The sequence below is a fragment of the Gambusia affinis genome, linkage group LG01 (genome assembly GCF_019740435.1).
Source record: "Gambusia affinis linkage group LG01, SWU_Gaff_1.0, whole genome shotgun sequence".
In the NCBI taxonomy this organism is placed as follows: Eukaryota; Metazoa; Chordata; class Actinopteri; order Cyprinodontiformes; family Poeciliidae; genus Gambusia; species Gambusia affinis.
Window position 1 is genome coordinate 24,616,690 of NC_057868.1, and position 18,492 is coordinate 24,635,181.

Sequence of the window (18,492 nt, forward strand, 5' to 3'; positions counted from 1 at the left end):
TTTGCAAGAAGAAGGTCCTGTGCTCAAATCCTGGTGTAAGGTCTTTCTACAGAAAACTAGCATGTTCTCCCTGTGCATGCGTGGGGTCTCTCCAGTTACTTTGGCATCCAACATGACCGTTAGGTTAACTGATCTCTCTCAGTTGCCTTTAGGTGTGTGTGTGTGCATTTTTTTTTTTGTCTTAAAGTGTTTCTGTATAACCCTGTGATGGAATAGCAACTTGTGTTGTACCCTGCTGCCTCTCACATGACCACTGGATGAATGGATGTTAAAAGGAAGCTCTGACAAAGGTACCTTTTTTGATTGCAGTTGCAAGTGTTCAGTTTAGGGATGCACAATATGTTAGCACTAACATCGGTATCAGCAGGTATTAGTTATTTTTAAACATATCGATATTAACCCGATAAATAAAACTGGGGACAACATTAACAACCAATATTTATTTTCATCTTGGTTTTTTTTTTTCTGAAGGAGGAGGCCTGGATTCTGTTGTATTTGTTTGATATTTATAGGTAAATATCAGCTGTAACAGCAATATTGATATCGGCCCAAATTTTCATATTGACCAAAATCCCTAGTTCAGTTTCTTGAAAAGGTTCCTTCCTATGACATAAGAATAACTTTGTTCTTTACAAAAGTGTGGTGTGCATTTACATGTACTATACTGATAAACACTCTGTAATATGTTCAAAGCCTAGGATATTGTTTTATAATCTGAGCCTGCTTTAAGCCTCTTTATAACTTCATTCCTGAGCTATCTGCTGTGTTCCTTGTTCCTCGTGAGGCTGTTTGTCCCGTTTCACTAATAAACCTCTTTTATGGAATGGCTGTATTTATACCGCAATTAAAGCACTCAGAAAATATTTTTTCTTCTACTGAGGTTACTTCTGAAGGCAAGAATTTATTTAGAAAGTATCAGTGAAGGAGACACCCCATACATTTCAGAGTTTTAACAATTAGAATTTTTTTTGAGGGGTGGGGGGAGTTTATTTTTTTTTGTTCTCACATCAAACTATGCAGTAATTTGTGTTGGTCCATCACATAAAATCTCAGTTTAGTACAATAATGTTTATGGTTTTCAAATTGTGAAAACGTTTTAAGTGGTACTAACATGTTTTAACCTGCTGAGGGTCTCGTAGTTACTGAAAGAAACTGTTTGTTATCCTCAAACTTTGTAGCGAGAGAAAATAATGAAGTGCAGTTTATATTACAATATTCTGTTATTCCCATAATTAATGCCAAGTATGGTAAAGGACATGAATTAAACATGTGGTGGGAGATGGACTTTTCATCTTAGCCTCACAAAAGAAAGCAGTGTTCTGATCAGCCATTTGCCTCGACTGTTTGCTTTGTGAGCAAAGTCAGTCATGTGTTTGGTTGAGAGCTAATTCCAAAATAAGAGCCTTGGCTAATCCTTAAGATCAGAGTCTGTCTATTGGACTAACAAGCAGCAAGCATGCCCCTATATCACCTTTTCTGGTATTACTCTAACACCTACTGAATCAGCTTCATGTCAATAGCAAGCCTCTGCTCCTTCAACATGTCTCCTGTCATATAGAACTAGTCAGCTTTCAAAGATGTTATATTACTGCCATACTCAATAAGTTAGAATATTATTCAAAAGTACATTTATTCCAGTTAGTAAGTTAACTAAGTTCAGCAAATTATATAGATCAGTTACGCACACTGATTTTTTTTTGGAGGTTTTATTTATGTTTATGTTGAATATTTTACTCCTACAGTTATACCTACACAACATTTAAGATTTAAACATTACATCAGACCAGTAGCAAACAAGCCTTTATGGACTGCTTATTCTAATTTATTGAATATAACTGTATGCTTTCAACTAAACAGTAAATAACATCTGTGCTTATTAATATTCCTTTGGGTTTACTTGTGAATGATGTTCAGTACGAGCTGGTAACTTGTAGCAATTTGTTGCCAAACAGGATGCGTAAAAAGATATAACTATAATCATCCATTCATCTGTACCCACTTGTCCTTGCATGGTCGCAAGGGTCCAAACCAAGAACATGAGTTAAAACATTCCAGGCATTATTCATAGATTTGTATCTGTAACTCAACAGCTGGAGGAGAAGTAAAACATGAGTATGAAAAACATAGAGGAGATGGTGAGTCGACAAATGAGTGTGAAAGCAAGACAGGGAGATGACGAGGCAAACAGGGGATTACCATGGCATCCCTCCCAGAAAGCAGCCATGTAGCGAGGCCTAAGTTATCACATTCAGAGAGACCCTGAACACACTGTTGTGCGCACGCTTAAACACACATTGCAAACAGTCACACGCCTATAGACGGATCCAGTTCCCATTCAGTGCAACATTCTAGTTCCCCAGAACACATGATCTGTCCTTTTTAGTCTACCCTGCCAAAGCCTGTAAACAGCTTTAATGTACAGAGGCTTTAAAGTGGACAAAAGTGCTCATAAATAATAACGTTACATGGCTATAGACGGTCTGTGTTGTAAAACTCAAGCAAATAACTTGTCCTCCTAATAAAAATATATTGTAATTGGCCAGAAAATATTTAAGATTTTCTGGCCAATTACAATCTAATTTGAAAAGAAAAGTTGACCTACTTGCTCTAGCAGCACCATTGTATGTTTTAATCAAACAGTACATGTTGAATTGCTGACAAGAATAAAATTCCCAATCTACATTTGTCATAATGCCCCAACACTATGATCGGTCTGTGTGATGGTTCCAGTTTAGGTGCAGTTAAGGTTAAGACAACCTTTACAGGACTAACCCCACATTATTTGATACTGTTAGTTTCCGCTGAGACTTCAGCTTGGTAGCACAATTCCTCTTTGACCATAAATTTAGGGAACTAGGGTATTAGCTGTCCAAAAGCAGCTTGAAAAACCTTTCTCATTATTTCACTTTCCTTAGGAAGTTTCACACGTAAAGGGCAGAGCTATATATTTGCACCAGATGTTTCCTGGATCTGTTTGTATGGAATTTGCACATATGTGTGTCTTTCTGTGTGAGAGCTCTTGCCATCTAAATCAGTGACATACAGTCATTGAATTAGTTTCCCTGTCACTGTCCATTTCTCCTTCTCTGTCCCCCCCTCCCTTCCTCTGTCTCCCGTTCACTTTTTGTCTGTTTGAGTGAGCATGCGGAGTGATCCAGGGAGTTAATTACAGTGGGTGTCTGTCAGGCTGGAACAAAAACCCTGCACAGGCAGCATAACTCGGGCGGCAGAAACCAGACTGGTTCAACCCAGTCATCCCAGATTGGTCCAGCTAAGCTTAGCACTAGTGCAACAATCAGGACGGAAGTTTAACGGACGCCAACTTAGATATTTGGGAGTTTGCAGGATTTGCAGTCCCTTGCAAAAGTATACACACCCGTTGAATGTTTTCTTATTTTGTCACTTTACAACCACAACCCTCACTGTATTTCAGTTTGATTGGGTTTGATATAACAACACAAAGTTGTGGATAACATTGGTGCAGAAAAGTGATGAATAGCTTTAAAAAATATAAAACATAAACTTAAAATCATGGCTTAAAATCATCACATTTTGTTTTTGATTGCTTCTCTTGACCTACAGTGATTCCATCAGCACTAGGAAGCTTCCTTTTTATGGGGTCATTAAAATTCCCCCCGTAGTATGACGCTGCCATGCTGTGCAGAGTTCATTTGGGCCAGATAGTTATGTTTTAGCCTCTGGTAAGACACTGAAAGGCACCGTCCGAACTCAATCGACACACATTTCCACACTTTGGAAGAGCTTGCTACGTTACATCACTGGGTATATAATATTTGAATCTTTTATTTTGGTGTGACAGTGGCACAGTTGGTAGCACTGTTGCCTTGCAGCAAGAAGGTCCTGGGTTCAATTCCCAGCCCGGGGTCTTTCTGCATGGAGTTTGCATGTTTTCCTTGTGCATGTGTGGGTTCTCTCCGGGCGCTACAGCTTCCTCCCACAGTCCAAAAACATGACTGTCGGGTTAATTGGTTTTTCTAAATTCTCCCTAGGTGTGTGTGTGTGTGCATGGTTGTTTGTCTCTGTGTTGCCCTGCGACAGACTGGCGACCTGTCCAGGATGACCCCGCCTCTCGCCTGAAACGTAGCTGGAGATAGACCCTCCCGACCCCATTAGGGACAAGGGTGAACCAAAAATGAATGGATGGATGGATTTTGGCGTGACAAAGGAAGACTTGAGAATCCATGTTTGCTTTGATGATCAAACAACTGCTGGGTTAGGCAAAAATAAATAAAATACAATATTGCCATGTGACCAACAACAATAGAAGCTAACTCTGATAGATTATTGCTGAACTGAACAGACCATATTGGAATTGATCCAATGCAACAGGCCAGACATAAGTTCATCCGGATCACTGACAAATGGATCCCTGGGGCTGTATTCTTCCATGAAGGTCTTTTATTACTTGGTTAGCAACCGAGATTCAATTGCTAGCCATGGTATACAGCATAAAGCACATAAAAACACCATTAACTGTACGGCCTTCTCTAGAATCAATAAGTTTGAGGTACATAGAATGGCCTTACTAATGTTTAAGGTAATCCACCAACAAAGTAGGTGCCTTGTCAGTCAGATTTTAATTAAAGTACTATTCCCTTAAGAGTTATAAGAATAATTATTTCTGAATTTCTGGTTTTAAACTGAGATGTTGTGTTCTTAAAGGATGCCAGCAAAACTTCATGTACATTAATAGTGCATGAACCTATTTTTAAACTTGAAGTTAATATTTTTGATTTTTCTTAATAAACGGCTTGTAGGTGGCTTAGAGCAAATAATTGTTGAAGTTTGTAAAGCTGGTTAACAAATGAAGATCTTTAATCCAGCATGTCAGTCAATCTTGTTAGTCAGAGCTGTTGTAGCTTATCATAACTTAATCCCAGTCCTCCACCACCTTGGATTTCAAAACACTCACACACTTACATGTGTGCTGTGCAACACATTGCAAGATACAGTTGTCACCTAGCTTGATGTGAAAAAAAAAGTGTACCAGTATCACCCTGAGGATTGACATTTCCCCTTTTGTTGACAGTCATTTTCAGCTAAGGCCTGATTATACATCTGTGACTTCTCCAAACAATCATCAAACCTGAAAGTAATCTCCCTGATATTTGACACTGATACAGTGTTTGCTAAAATAGAGGTTTTAGGACCCACATGCTTTGGTCTTCATAACCTGAGCCTCTTAACATTCACCAAAAGCCATTTCCTGTCCATTTAGACCGGTGTTTTATGAGACTTGTTTATAACCTGTAGCTTGACCTTCTGCTCTGCCAGATGTCTGGTCTTAGTCTTACTGTCATGATTTGTAGTTCCACAATCTGCTGTAGCGTATATAACAACAAAATTGCAAGATTTGTTTGGTCATGAAAATAACAACAGCACCACCCAAAAATATATGGTAGCACACCACAATTAATATGAGCAAAATAATGTGCTGTAGTACCACCTTATATAACAGTTTAGGAAAGCAGAAACAGCACACTTTGTATACTCAGCTATGTCAAGGTAGGACCCTTTTGCCTTCAGAACTTCTAGCAGAAATAATTGCTAAATGGTATACTATTATAAACTCTGTGTTGCCCCCAATTTCACCCCTGTATTACAACATAATTAATCTCCAAGTATTGTAAATCAAAATCTAAGAAAAAACTGTTAGAAGCATGGAGAGACTAAAAAAAGGGTTTTCTGCTTTATTGCTTGATGAAACTGAACAAAATCAGAAAAGATTTTACTGATAATCTCCCAGCCACGGGTCAGAGCTGATCCTGAAAATAACTGATCAACATTAGTCACTGAGTGATTAATGGTGTTATCCCTACAACATGTAGGGGTATTGTGAGGATTTCTTATAACGCTACACACAACACTTTTCAATCTAATGCACATTTCTTGCAACGTTACGTTGTGAAATGCATTTTAGGTTGATGACATTTAAGATATGTCAGCAGTTGTGTGTTTTCATTGCCCTCTGAAGGCATTTGATGCTGTTTTGTTTTTTTTTTTCCTTGTCAAAGGACTGTAAGAGGAGTTAAGGAAGTTGTCATAGTTCTTCTTGCACAACAAATAAGCAATGGCAGCAATCTATAAACCCACAGCTGCGTTCTCTGCCTGGAGGCATTTGACACAAGTGTCTTGTAGAGTTGACATGAGTTCATAGCTTACATCTTTTAGTATTATACATTTGAAAATGTCTTGTATTAAATATTTTCTATGCTCATATGCAGCCTTACATCTAAGCATCCACCTGTAAACTGCAAATTGAGCCACAGGAAATAGCTTTTTAGATGACTATATTCAGAAGAAAAACAGACAGGACTGCTTGGAACATATTCTTCCACAGAGAGCCAAATCTGATTAAGATGCATCTTGCTCTGCACATACATATGCCCAAGACATTAACCCTTGGTAACACACAGGAGGCAGACAATAAACACTCTCCTGTTTACAATCACAACAGATCCTTCTGCCTTTTTTTCATATATCTTGCTTCTGAGTAATTATTTTTGCTAAATTATGGTTGTGTTGGAAGGCAGCTGTTAAGGGCTCTTTTATACACATTTCTCAATTGATTACAGTTGGCTTGATTAAGAAAATAACATTTTGTTGTCCCAGTAGGATTTTCTCATCATTTGCTCATTTGCATTATTTACCAATAGCTAGAGTTAGCAGAAATGTTACAAAGTTTTATATTTTTCCCTCTGACAGATTTGTTTGATTCATAGTTACATCTACACCATAGCTGTTCTTTAAAAAGAAGACAATGTCAAATTTTTGCCTTTTAATTATGTATAATAATCTTTTTTTATTTTCTCATAGAATAGAATAATACATATGAAACTTGGAACAATATCACATTATTTTCTTTCATCTCTGGGTGCCACTTTGGGTCAGACTGTATAAACAACACATTTGGTTGTTCCCATTGTGCAAACATTCAAACACACATCAAAATTAATTTTGGAAGGCTAACATTAAGCTTCCTTAATTGCCTCCCCAAGGCCCTGACCTCAATCCCATTGAAAATGTTTGTATTATGATTAAAAGCAGGCTCCATACCAGGAACCCAGCCAGTTTAAATGAGTACTACCTTTTTTTATATATATAAAAGGAATGGTCAAATTACCACCCAGAATTACAAGCACCCTGCTTATGGCAGCAGTTTGCAAAATGCATTTATTCAAAGTTAGGTTAGGTGTATTCATACGTAGGATCCTCTTAGAACCTCTTAGAATAAGAAATAATTTCCAATAAATGCAAGCTTGTGAAGCCAAATAATGTTTTTCAAATTAACTGTATTATGCATCAAGAAAGGAGCTGTTAAAATTCACCATTAATACCTGAAAATGTGTTCATACCCATAATGAGTGTAAACAAACATACTCTCTTTTAAAAATATGTCTCTGTTTTGTCGTGTTAATAAATAAGGAGGCTTGCATAATAGTAAAAACTCAGTTTTTCTGAAGCAGTGTGTGTGTGTGTGTGCGTGCGTGCGTCTGTGAATTGGTTTGTGCAGCATTGGCTCATGTGAATCTGTCTAGATGCAACTAAATAGATTTATGGAGACACTAAATGAACTCATTGTGAACTTTGCTGACCCCGAAGCTGTCAGATGTGACACTCAATGAGACACAGTAGACGCTGAGGAGGCTGTAGACAGAAACACACAACCAGGTTACCTTGTCTGACTCTGTGCCACACAGTGAGGGAGAGCGATGCTCCATATGAGGAGTGAGACAGAGGACAGAGCCAGAACTTCCTGTCAAAATCAACCACGCTTTGTTCTCTAACACACTTTTGTTTGCACTTGAGCTAGAAGGGTTTTACACAGATAACATGCTGTACAAATCAATTAAAAAAGAGAAAACCTTTTGGGAAAGGTAGGAACATGCAGAAGTGAGTCTTCAGGGAACACCAGATAGTGATGTGCAGTGCCTTCTAAATGCATTCACGCTCATTAAGCTTGGGGCTGCTTGTGAGATGGACGGAATAAGAAATTTATATTAATAAAGGGCTTTCTTCATTTTAAATTGCTATGAATCTCTTCTATTTCTATAGAATTACTATGGGCAGCTTAAATGTTTTCTAATTAATAGTCTCCTTAGCATGTTTTGCTAGGTTTGCTGTTATGTCGTACTCTATGTTTTCACAATAGATTTAAAGGTGCTATGTAATTTGCCTCAGCTTGGGATATTGTTTTATAACTTAACTGTACTTTAAACAACAACTTTCTCCCTGACTGGTCTGCTGCCCCTTGGTCTACATGATGCTGTTTGTTCACTAATGGCCTCAAACAAACGGCTGTATTTACACAGAGATTAAATTACACGTGTGTACTGTTTTTGCTATATAATATACAAGGTCTATGACAGGAAATAATAAAATTCATTCAAGTTTGTGGCTACAGTAACAGAAAGGGAGAAAAGGTTATACTACTTGATGCTATTTGTGAGATATTGTACTTGTGCATTTCTTTTTTCAATTTGCTCCACAATATAGCTAGTGTTGAAGAAGTATGATTTAATGTTAGACATAATAGTTATACACAGTGCCAAGCATTGTTTCCATCACACTGTAGTTCTGTGTTAAAAGGGTGGGGGGGATGAGGGACTGTCTTCCCTTGTAGGATTTCCAGAAAAGGACACTGAACCAGTGCACAGGGAGGGAAGGAACAAATCCAAACACAAACGCTGCAGGGGTTGCAATGATGAGAACAAAAAAATATGAATAGGTACAGCCATCAAAGATTAAATTACATGATTATTATTATTATTTTTTTGCACATTTGCCCCCAACTATCTGCAGGGTGCTGTCTCTCTGATCGGTTTTGTTTAAAGCTAACAGCTCGGCATCATTGAAATTGATCAGTGGAAAGCCAGTTTTATGATGACTTCTATTTATGGCTTGTCTGAATGTGACATGACAATAGCTGGGATCAGAGTTTCTTACTTTAAAGTTAGTTCCATTGTGTTGTCATAAAGATTTCCTGCTTTTATTTTTCAACATGTACCTGTTTTAAAGTATAAATTCATCAGATGCTGATTCTATTTTGTCAGTGGTCTTAAATAGTAATTCAGCAGGAAAAATGCTGCTGTGTGCTATGTGCTATGTGTATTATTTTCTCACATAGCAGAAAATAATACTAATCCATACTGAGTTTAAAAATATGTACCAGCTTAAAGGAGACATCCAAAATTTCTTCCATGCTTCTGTGGAAAACTGGATTGTGATTATATTTTTTTCTTGCATCATCACAATCATATATCACACAGTTTTGAAAAAAAAAAAAAAACGTTTTTTGTTTGCAAGAATTATTATTATTATTATTATTATTATTATTATTATTATTATTATTATTATTATTATTATTATTATTATTATTATTAATATTATTATTATTGTTGTTGTTGTTATTATTTGTTTTTTGTCTCTGTAATGATCCTTATTAACAAGGGCACAAATAAAGGGGTAAAAAAAAAGATTCAAGCTCAGATGGATAATGTAACAATAAGATTGTTATAAGAAAATAATATGTTCACTCTAAGTAGTCGCTATCCTTGTATTAAGATTTGTCAGTGGCTACCTCTGTTTTCTAGAATGTTGCATGACTGTGACATGGATTTCTGCAGCACTGGTTCTTTGTGCCATCTTGGCAATGTGGTGCAGCTGCAGCATAAATGTGTTTTTAAAGTTACAGCTTGGGTGTTGCCTAAGGTTGGTTGCATTTCTATATTGCTAGCACCACCTAGTGGCATCAGGATTTATTGTACACTTAGTAGAAAACTTCAAATAGCCTTGTGATGTTTTAAATTTATGAATGGATTGTTTTTAAGTAACCTTTTATGAAGGAAGAAAATCAATGGAGCAGTCTACTTAGTGTTTTTGAGCTGCAGTCCTGTAAATAAGCAGCCCTTGTGACTACTCAGATCTTTTATGTCTGCATGTACCTTTTTACTGCAGGACCGTAAGCTGACCAAGGCGGAGCAACAGCGCTTCAAGGAGGAGGCAGAGATGTTGAAAGGTCTTCAACACCCCAACATAGTGCGCTTTTATGATTCCTGGGAATCTGTGCTGCGTGGAAAGAAGTGCATTGTACTGGTCACTGAGCTAATGACATCAGGAACACTTAAAACGTTAGTACAAAATCACCTTTCTGTTCATCAAGTGCAGATTTATTTATTTAAAACGAGGCCCCAGACGTTTTTTATCAGTAAAAAACTTCTGTAGGCCCAAAATGAAATTAAGTTATTCCAGACTATAGCATAAGGCTAATTCCTGTTTGCTTCTTCCTTGGCAGGTTGATGTTAATATGTAACAGAAATCAAACCACAAAATGCAAATACAAAGCATTGAAAATGATAAAACACACACAGCTTACACAGAGCATGACAGAACAGGTGAAGACCAGACTGTCACCAAAAGTGACTGTGGAACACCTTTAACAAACTTAATGTGCCTGCGCATTGTGTCTCCTAAGCAAGACTGATGGACTAATACCCACAGAGCTATTGAACACATAAAACTAACACAAAAGCCCAAGAAGTTATTGCACTTATATATTATTATTATTGCCTCTTTTGTTATCATCTTTGTTAAAAGATAACTTTTAGATGTCATTGTAATAACAGCAAATCTGGTCATCGCAATAATATTTAAGAGTAATGTGGTTTTTATGTTTATGCGTTTCTTTTTAGTAAGTGTTCTAGTAGTTATGACAAAAACACAAATATTAAGGAAAATAAATACAATTTCAGTAGTATTTGCATTGTTTTGACCTTTGTGTTCCCAGTCTTGGCTATCGATCACTTTGTTCTTTTGGGTGACAGCATGTATTCTGTGTGCACAGCTACCTTAAGCGCTTCAAAGTGATGAAACCCAAAGTCCTGAGAAGTTGGTGCAGGCAAATTCTGAAGGGCCTTCACTTCCTCCACACCAGGACTCCACCGATTGTGCACCGGGACCTCAAGTGTGACAACATTTTCATAACAGGCCCCACAGGGTCAGTTAAGATAGGTGACCTGGGACTGGCCACTCTTATGAGGACCTCCTTTGCAAAAAGTGTCATAGGTAAGATGTATATGCTGTAAATGGATGGATGGACTATAATGTCATGTGATAAATTTATTACGACTAATATTTTTATTTTAAAAATAGGATCATGCAGCCTTATTGCTTTTATAGCAGATATCTCAAAGTCTTGTCTGAAAGAGCCACTGCCCTGCAACTTATAGAGGACTTCTTCAAAATACCTTAATAAAATAAAAAGCTCATTATCAGGCCTCTAAAAAACTTGTTGAGATGCTGGAGAGGTAATTCACCAATTTGATTCAAGTGTGTTGGAGAAGTAACCGGCAGGACAAACTGAGACAAACTGAAATTGTATCTGGTGTTTGTCTTTGTGGCCTGTTTTTGATTTAGAGCTGCTTTCTTGCTTTAACAGGAACCCCAGAATTCATGGCTCCAGAGATGTATGAGGAACACTATGATGAATCAGTGGATGTCTATGCCTTTGGGATGTGTATGCTGGAGATGGCTACTTCAGAATACCCCTATTCTGAATGCCAAAATGCTGCTCAGATCTATCGCAAAGTCACAAGTGTAAGTTCCTTTAATGGAAATTTGCTGTCCTGATCACTCTGACGACCAAGATTTTCTTTAGAAAAATGTTAACTACCGTAATAATATCATCCAAGATATTTAAGCACAAAAGTAACTATTTGAAATAAAAATCAATAGTTCAAATCAAATTTTTTTACATTCTTGTTTCTGCAGGGTATAAAACCAGCCAGCTTTGATAAAGTCAATGACCCAGAAATCAAGGAAATCATTGAAGGCTGCATTCGTCAGAACAAAAGCCAGAGGTAAGGAGGTTTTTGTTTTTGTATCCGTAGCCTCTTCTGCACATTTATTGATCACATTGTTTGTTTCCTCCTTGACAGACTCTCCATCAGAGACCTCCTGAATCATGCATTCTTTGCAGAGGATACAGGAGTAAGAGTGGAACTGGCAGAAGAGGACAACGGCGCCCAGGATTGCCTGGCTCTCCGAATTTGGGTGGAAGACCCAAAGAAGTTGAAGGGGAAACACAAGGACAATGAGGCCATTGAGTTCACCTATGACCTGGAGAATGACATTGCTGAGGAAGTAGCTTTGGAAATGGTGAGATATGTAAACAATTTACAAGTAATGATCTAATGGGCTGAAAGAATTTAACCACAACTTGATGCTACAAAACTTGTATAGTTCTACAAAAATAAATAGCACTTAGCTAATCTAGTTACTACTTCCTTGAAGGCTAAATCTACATGCAAAGATCACTTCTTGTCTTTTTGTCTCCCCCTCTCACTTTTCAAAGGTGAAGTCAGGCTTCTTTCATGAGAGCGATGCAAAGGTGGTGGGAAAATCCATCCGGGATCGAGTGAATCTGATCAAAAAGTCAAGAGAGCGTCGACAGCAGCAGCAGCTTACTCAAGGCTTTGATGACAGAAGGGATTCTACTGTCACCTCTTATGTTTTTTCTTACCCTTCATGCCCATCCTCACTAATGGTTGGGGCAGCTGGACAAACAGGAGGTGGTGAAAGTGGAGCTGGAGGAGTGGTTCAGGAGTCTGAGGAGCTGCCTGAAGTTGACCAGCATGTCATGCAGCAACATGTCCTTAGCTTGCCAGGTAGAGTTGATCAAAAACTTGCTTCCTGCCGTGCATTGGTAAAGTTTTCATACACTTAAAGTTTTTGGACTTTTTGTGACCTTGGAACCAAAACAAAAACGAGTTATGTGCTTTCATTGTCAAAGGAAATGAAAGCATATCAGTGAAGTGGAATAAAAGTGATACAAAGTTTTTAAATTGTTCCCAGGAACACAGCAGACTGTGAGAGATAAAGTTGTGAAGAATTTTAAGGCACAGTTAGGCTATGATGTCCCAAGGTTTGAATAGCTCACATTGTACTGTTTAATCTTTCATCTGAAAATAGAAAGAGTGTGACACAGCTAAAAATCTACCAGGATACGTCCGTCCATCTAAAGGAGAAACCAAGAAACCCTTGAAAACCTTGGAAGAGCTCCAGCTCAAGTGAGAGAATCTGTTGACAGGACAACTTTCCAAATATTTGGTTTTTATCAAACTTTCCAAACATTTGGCTTTTATCAAAAACAGAAAAGCACAAGAATTTGTATCCCCTACATGGATTCTCTGGTCAGATGAGACCAAAATGAATAACCAATACAAAAAACACTACTTGTGGCAGGAAAATAATGCTTCACATTATCCTGAAAACTCCATCCCCACAGTGAAACATCATAATTGCACCGTCATGCTGTAGAGATGACACAGAGTTAGTAAGAAGATGATTGTAGAAAAGGGTGGTGCAAACAGATTTCAGGCACCAAATCCATATACATACCAGATTTCTACCACTTTATTTATAAAAAGCCTTGAAATGTCCTTTTCCTTCCACTTCCACTGAGTTTTGTGGATGAAAGTGACGAAATTTTAAAAACTTTCAGAATAAATAATTCTTTTGTTGTCATATTTCTAAATGTAATGTGTGAGTTTTATGGCTTCGTTGAACATTTATGTTTTTTTCTCAGAAATTGAAAGTGTTGGGTCTGCCAGCTGTGAGTCATATGCAAGCGGACAGAGCATGGCACTTTCTCTGCAGGGGGAAACTTATTCCCACTCCCAGATAACTCCTCAACCATTGCTATCTGTAGGTCTATATTTAAACCTACTAACAACAATAATAGAAATCTGTTCTGAAACAATTGGTCCTAACACATATTCTTGTGATACAGGTCACTGGTGCATCGGCTGAAACTCAAATACTCTGCACTGACGAGACTGGAAGTGTTCCAAATCTGCCTCTTGTTCAGAGTGTTAGTATGTCTAATGTGTGCATTCCCAAGACTGAAGGGGGATCTGTTGGTCAAGCATTTCTTCAACCCAGTCCTGTTGTTCCACAGATATCCCCGAGTGTACCGCAACAATATCTTCAGGTGAAAAAGATGATAATATATCTATATAAAATAAAATAAAAAATCAATATTCACAAAGGGACGCAATCTTAACATTCCTGCTCATGTGTGTAAAATGATCACACTGCTCTATTCAGTTAGGTTCTTTCCTAATAGCTATTAAATATTAAATAACAACCCTAATGGAATCATAACTCTGAGATTGGGCATCTTTTGCAACAATAAACAGTGCTTCCCACAGGATGTCAGTGATTAGAGATAGTGAGATGCTAGAAATTTAAAATTTCCATTCTTGTGATTAAAAAATGTGTCTTTAAACTCAGGCTTTACTTCCCCACATTGTAATTTCAGTTTATGATCCAAGCTCCTTTTCCAGTATAAAATACTGTGGGAAGCACTGTTCTCTGAAGTTAAGTGTGTTTGTTTATTTTCCTTGTCAAAGCTTATTCCTAATCTAGTTTTTGTACTGCTTTCTCCCCTCATCCTTTCCTGCATTCAACTCAAATCCTTGTTCTTTCATTATCGCTGAGTAGTCACAAACATTTCCATCAGATGCATTCCAGCCACTCACTGCTCATGGATCCGTGGCTCCCTCACAGTCGAACATACCTCCCATTTCTCCCCAAGCTCCCATTGATGTTTTCCCCACAACTATGTCTATCAGTGACCCTGCTGAAATTACAGGGACAGCTATGCTCCACACTCAGCTACCTGCTTCTCCCATGCAGCAGGCTGACATTATTCCCCACTCCACTCCCCAGCAAACACAGTGTTTTGTTATTCCACAACAGTGCATTATTACACAACAGCCAGACATGGTTTCCCAGACCTTCACCCATCAGCAGCAACCACAACCACCCACATCAGTTGAACATCAACAAATTAATGCCACTCAGCTGCATCCAGAAAAGCAACATCATAGCCTTCCAGCTACAGCTATCCAAAAGCATCACCGTGAGCCAGAGCAGGAGATTTTTGTACAGCAACCTGTTCAAAGTGTCCAGTCAACTCCTCAACAGCAAATGAGGCCCACACAAACAAGCATGGAGCCTCAAGCTTTGTCAGTGCCTCAGCCAGGGGAACAAGCTCAGGCTTATAAACTGCAACCAACAGGAGAAACGTGTGAGCAGACCGTCAGACAATCACAACTACAGCAGCAGCTTCAGCAACAGCAATCTCTTTTACAACAGCAGCAACAGCTACTTCAGCAGCAACACCTGTTGCTCCTTGAACGACACCCATTGTATGTCCAGAAGCTTGATCAACAGCAACAAATGACGCTGCTTCAACAACAGGAGCACCAGACGCAGCTGCAACAACAGAAAGTACTGCAACACAAACAAATCACGGATCAACAGCAAGCTTCTCTATATCAGAAATATGAGCAGCAACAGCAAAGTCTTCTGCTTCAAGGACAACCTACACAAACACAAGTGCAACAACAACCACAGATACCTTCACAACAGCAGATACAACAGTTATATCAGCAAACAGGGCAGCAGCAGGAAGGAATAACTCAAACAGAAGCAGAAACACAAGAACAAAGTGGACAACAACAGCAAAATACTACACTGCAGCCACAACCTCAGCAAACACAGCAGAAATGTGAACAAGTTCAACAGCAAACCATATTCCAACAGATAGAACAGCAGCAAGCATTAATCCAGCACCACTTGCAAAAGCAGTTAATTTTAAAGCAGTCCCAGTTACAACAGGCAGCTCAGCTGCAACAGCAAGAACTGCAACAAGTACAACTTGAACAAAACCTGGAGCAACTTCAGCAGAAAGCTCTGTTGCAAAAGCAGTTTGAAAAACAACTTCAAAATCTCCCCTCAGACCAACAAAGTGCTGAATTTTTACAGCATCTGGCTCATATGAAGCTTCAAAATCAAGAGAAATGGCAGCAGCAACAAACTGCCATCATTCAGCATCTGCATCAAGCTGACAAAAAAGAAACTATTCCTACACCTCAAAGCAGCAGTGAGCTGCAGATTCCGCCACAATCGGCTAACATGCAACAGATATGTAACCCCCAACTTACCACTCTTCAGTCTGCACAGCAGTCAGCTAAGCAAGACACTATGGAGCAACAGCAGCAGCTAGCACTTATTCAGCAGCAAGCTTTTGTTGCTCAGCCACAACACCACACCTCCACGGAAACCCATCGAACAGTTGGAGTTCCTGTGACCATTGAAGGACTACAAGACCAAACTGATGTAATTTCTCAAGTACAAGTCCCAGTGACCATACAGACTACCCCCATTCCTGTCCAGACAGCTCCTGTTTTCTTAGGACAGCAGGGACAAAGTCCATTTCACCCCCAGAACCAGATTCCAGCCCAATTTTTAGTCCAGTCTGTGCCCCAAGCCTCTCAAACTACAACTGTGGTCAGTGTATCTGCCCCAACAGCCGTGATCCAAGGACAAACGCAAGTCTTGCAGGCACAGCAAATTCCCTTACAGTCTAGTTATCCTGGACCTGTAACTCCTACTCAGGCTCAGGTAACTGCTCAGTCATTTATCCAGACTCAACCTCAACATACAACTAATCTACAGCTCCAGCCTGCACATGGCAAAGTTCCAGACATCAATATTCAGATGATGGGCCAACAAAACCAAACCGCTGCCCAACCTTCAGCTGCAGTTGCTTCTCTTCCAACTCCAGTACAGCATGAGACTTACGTTCAGCAAGGTGCTCTAATGAAGAGCCCCATCCAGCCCAAACTCCAACAAGAAACTCAAGGCCAACCGCCTTGTCAGCTGCTTTCTCACCCTGGCCTAATGATTCCACAGTTTGTCTCACAACCTCCCCACCAAGACATACCATCTGCGCAGCACAACATGACTCATGCTTCACATCAGGTGCATCAGCAACCAGTAATGCAGTATCAGCAGATGATTCTGTCTCCAGGCTCGGCTGAGAGTGCTGTAACAACAACTGAGAGTCTCGCTCATCCAGCTGACCCTGTTAGCGTTCATGTTGCTCGTCTTTCAGTGCAAACTGGACAAGGAATAGTTCCAGGACAAGCAGCACTATATCCAGTTGCTGCAGTCCACCAAATGTTAATTGGAAGCTCTGCAGAGTCTTCCATCATTCAGCCCACCTCTAAGCCATTTATGCCTCAGCCTGCTGAGCAGCCTCAGCAACAAAACCAAAATCTTTCTCCAGTCCATCAACCCCCAGGAAATTCTACCGCACCGCTTCAGTTACCAGTACAGCCCCTCCAAACTCCCAACCAGCAGCCATCTTTTCTACAACAAACCTTGACAACACTTGACAAAAGTCAGCTTCCTTCTCAGTGCCCTTCACACGTGTTGATACAGTCCTCTGCACAGTCAAAACCCAGTAATGTTTCCGTGCCTCACTCACCCACTAAGACTCTCCCTCTGTATAGTCACTTAGTGACAGGGACCCCTTCATCTCCACAGCATCATGCCAAGCAGCTTCTCCCAGCCCACACACATACACAAACCTGCATTCATGCCCAGACACACTCTCAAACACAGACACTGGTTCAAACACAGACTCATTCTCACACTCAGACAGACCACAAGACATCAGATTCTGAAGAATCTCTTTTGCTTAACGCTATGTCTGATGCGCAACAACTGCCCCTGAGCCCTTCATGTCCTTCCACAACACTACCATCTGCACTACCCCAACAACCTGTCCCTGCTGCAGAGCTTTCTACATCTTCGCAACCAGCCCAAGTATCTTTACCAGGGCAGGCCAGCTTTGTACCTACCTCTCCTCAGCCTGCCTCTGCACAACGATTGCTTGACTCTAATGCTCCCAAACCCTCCCAAGCCTCGCTGCAAGAGTGTGACATTTCCCTGCTGGGCACCGCTCAGGTACATGAAATATGAAACAGAAATAATTTACTGACATGCTTATCAAATGATTAAAGCTTCTTACTTACTGCAGTATTTAAAACAGTCATTGATTTTACCTCTTCAATTTATACTAACATATTCTGATTCCTGGAAAACAAAGTGTAGCATTTTATGGTGCAGGTCAGACTTATTATTACACTATTATGGAGATGATATATGGGGATGTATTTTGTTGCAGGATGCTTGACATGAATATACTAGTCTTAATATTATTCTTTTGATATGTTTTAGGGAAATCTGTTTGTGAGAGTGTCTATGGAAAGATGTTAGGTCTCTGCTATCATTTTCACCTGGTTTGTAAGCCTAGCCCTTTAAGCCTGTTAAAAACTAGCTTTTAAAAATTTATTTGCTCCATGGCACAACCTTAGCCCAATATCCTGATCTCAGGTTTCATTGTTTACAGCATCATAAATTGGATTTTCTCTTTGGATTTTTTTCTGGCATTAGAACAAAGCTCATGTAAGGTGTCATTAAGGAACATTTTTTTGGCTTTTCTTTTCTTCATTAATTGCTTTGTAGGTATGATGGTTACCGGTAGTTATGTGTGAAGGGTTTATTTGTCCAGTACGCTAGTGGTGTGGTCCTTAGCTTTCAGACTAACTTTGTGCA

At 39.3% G+C, this 18,492-nt stretch overlaps 1 protein-coding gene across 3 annotated transcripts in view; it reads left to right on the top strand.

The window, feature by feature from the left end:
• The window catches only part of si:dkey-151g10.3 (serine/threonine-protein kinase WNK3), a 40,916-nt gene that overhangs the window by 9,130 nt on the left and 13,294 nt on the right, over window positions 1-18,492 (top strand). For all 3 annotated transcript variants that reach the window (XR_006372785.1, XM_044137282.1, XM_044138115.1), the window contains exons 3-11: window positions 9,979-10,151; window positions 10,865-11,085; window positions 11,459-11,616; window positions 11,791-11,879; window positions 11,958-12,177; window positions 12,374-12,686; window positions 13,607-13,725; window positions 13,811-14,011; window positions 14,524-17,841. Coding sequence is in view for 2 of the 3 variants with exons in the window: in XM_044137282.1 (XP_043993217.1) it covers window positions 9,979-10,151; window positions 10,865-11,085; window positions 11,459-11,616; window positions 11,791-11,879; window positions 11,958-12,177; window positions 12,374-12,686; window positions 13,607-13,725; window positions 13,811-14,011; window positions 14,524-17,841 (4,812 nt within the window). In the remaining variant the exon portion in view is untranslated. The remainder of the gene's footprint in view (window positions 1-9,978; window positions 10,152-10,864; window positions 11,086-11,458; window positions 11,617-11,790; window positions 11,880-11,957; window positions 12,178-12,373; window positions 12,687-13,606; window positions 13,726-13,810; window positions 14,012-14,523; window positions 17,842-18,492) is intronic.